Here is a 2,160-nt window from a genome sequence, read left to right as displayed (position 1 = left end):
CGGGGGGCCCACGGGGGGGCCCCCAGGGGGGGGGCCCCCGCGGGGGGGCCCCCTGGGGGGCCCCCGGGGGGGCCCCACGGCTGGGCCTCGGGGCCGTGGGGTGCAGCGCAGCAGGACTGGGGGCCCCCGTAATGCTGGAGTATGAAGTGCGGGAAAAGGGAGAAGGGGGTTTAGAAGTGGTTTATAAACATGATTGGCCAGGAAGATATTTTCTTTTTGTTTTTTTTGAGGGTTTGCCAATTGCGGGGGCCCCCTTTGAAGTGCTGCTGACCTCGGGGGCCCCCTGTCCCCTGGCCACGAGGGTTTCGGGCTGCGGCAGCAGAATCTGCTTCGCCTCTGCTGCGCTGCAGCCAGCAGCAGCAGCAGCAGCAGCAGGCCCAGCAGCAGCAGCAGCAGCAGCAGCGGGGGAGGAGGACTTGGAGGAGCTGGAGATTCTTCCTAAAGAAAGAAAACAGAAATTCAAACACTTCATCAACCAGTTCGACCTCATCGTCTGCGACGCCAACGGTCCACAGACCCTAAACCCTAAACCCTAAACCCTAAACCCTCGCGTCCAGCTCGTACTCTCCGCCAAAACTCCACACCCGAAACCCTCAGCCCCAAACCCCAGCTTGTAGCTCTGCTTTGCTACCCCTCTTCAGGACTTAGGGCCCAGGGTTTAGGGTCTAGGGTTTAGGGCTTAGGGCTTAGGGCTTAGGGCGAAGGGTTTAGGGTTTAGGGTTTAGGGTTTAGGGTTTGTGCGGGTGCAGGGAACCGCGTCGCAGTGGGGGGCCACTGCGTGTCGGTGCGAGGGTCTGAGGGCGCGAGGGTTTTGAGGGTTTGCGACGAAGGCGAGGGTTTGTATAAAGTGTTTTATGTGGTTAGGGCCCCGCAGCAGCTGCTGCTGGCAGCAGCAGCAGAACACCTGCGGCTGGCGGACACAGTGGCGCAGCAGCTCACGTTCCAGCAGCAGCAAGCCTCCACTGCGCTCGTTCGCCAGTGCCAGGCCCGCAAACCCTAAACCCTAAACCCTAAACCCTAAACCCTAAACCCTGCAGGCTAAACCCAGGAGCAGCGCCGCGGGCACGTGCCTCCGGGCGCCAAGTGCACAAACCCTGTCTTTTACGCCGCGTGCTGCAGATTCAAATCCGGGCACTAGGGTTTAGGGTTTAGGGTTTAGGGTTTTGGCTTGGGGGTTAGGGTTCAGGGGTTAGGGTTCAGGGTTTGGCGTTCAGAGTCCAGGGCCTACGATTCAAGACTTAGGGTTTAGGGTTTAGGGTCGCGGGCCTAGGGTTTGACGAACATGAAGGGTTCGGAACTAGGGCTTAGGGTTTGGGGTTTAGGGTTTAGGGTTTAGGGTGTAGGGTTTAGGGTTTGGCGTGCGGGTGCAGAAGCTGCAGAAGCAGGGTTTGCTGCCGTTCACGAGCTGCCGGCTGGACATTTTTCTTTTTGAAAAACCAATTTTGTCTTCTCCATTAAAACCCTTAATAGCGAATTTGGAGGAGGTGCAGCAAATGTACAAAGCAGCAGCAGCAGCCACCAAGATCGGCAAGCCCAAACCCTAAACCCTAAACCCTAAACCCTCGCGCCCACAGCCAGGCGCCCCCTGCCTCCCAAACCCTAAACCCTGAACCCTAAACCCTAGGCTCTTGAAGGAGAGGAGGCGCGCGGCCCTCGCTGCGGAAAGGGTCTGCCGGGTTCCAGGGTTTAGCTTCTAGGGTTTAGGGTTTAGGGTTTAGGGTTTAGGGTTTTGTCTCAGGGGCCTCAATCAATCTTTTTGAGAAGTGTTTACGGGAGGGACTTCATGACAAGGCAGCTCGCATCCTGGAGGCGGTTCAGAACACCTTTACTTCTCAAGAGGTAAACCCTAAACCCTAAATCAGCGTATTACGCAAACCTAGTAAACTAAGCATTCCTGGCTGGCCCTTCGCCGAGCTCGTTCTGCTGCTGAGGTTCTCACAGCCATGCAACGTAGATTAGAGCGGTTTAGGGTTTAGGGTTTAGGGTTTGCGCAGACACGGCGGGAGGTTGAGGAGGGTTTGGCTCGGATAAAGTTGGGAGAAGCCCTTGGCGAGGGTTTAGCAGCGCAGCTGCAGCAGGAGGCGGAGGAGGAGCAGCAGCTGCAGCAGCAGCAGCAGCAGCAGCAGCAGCAGCTGCCGCTTTCTCTTAAAGAAAGAGAAG

The 2,160-nt window shown here is 57.7% G+C and overlaps 1 protein-coding gene across 1 annotated transcript; it reads left to right on the top strand.

The window, feature by feature from the left end:
• Nucleotides 1-350: 350 nt before the first annotated feature.
• On the top strand, nt 351-2,137 carry ETH_00042275 (uncharacterized protein; the record flags this gene model as incomplete). The annotated part of the gene is made up of 5 exons (XM_013379918.1): nt 351-507; nt 750-859; nt 1,371-1,527; nt 1,739-1,839; nt 1,995-2,137. Coding segments are annotated over 5 exons (668 nt in total), but the record flags the coding sequence as incomplete, so codon positions are not given.
• Between the last annotated feature and the right edge of the window lie 23 nt (nt 2,138-2,160).

Source organism: Eimeria tenella, genomic scaffold (genome assembly GCF_000499545.2).
Source record: "Eimeria tenella Houghton genomic scaffold, Eth_scaff4165, whole genome shotgun sequence".
Lineage (NCBI taxonomy): Eukaryota > Apicomplexa > Conoidasida > Eucoccidiorida > Eimeriidae > Eimeria > Eimeria tenella.
This window is presented reverse-complemented; position numbering and strand designations above follow the sequence as displayed.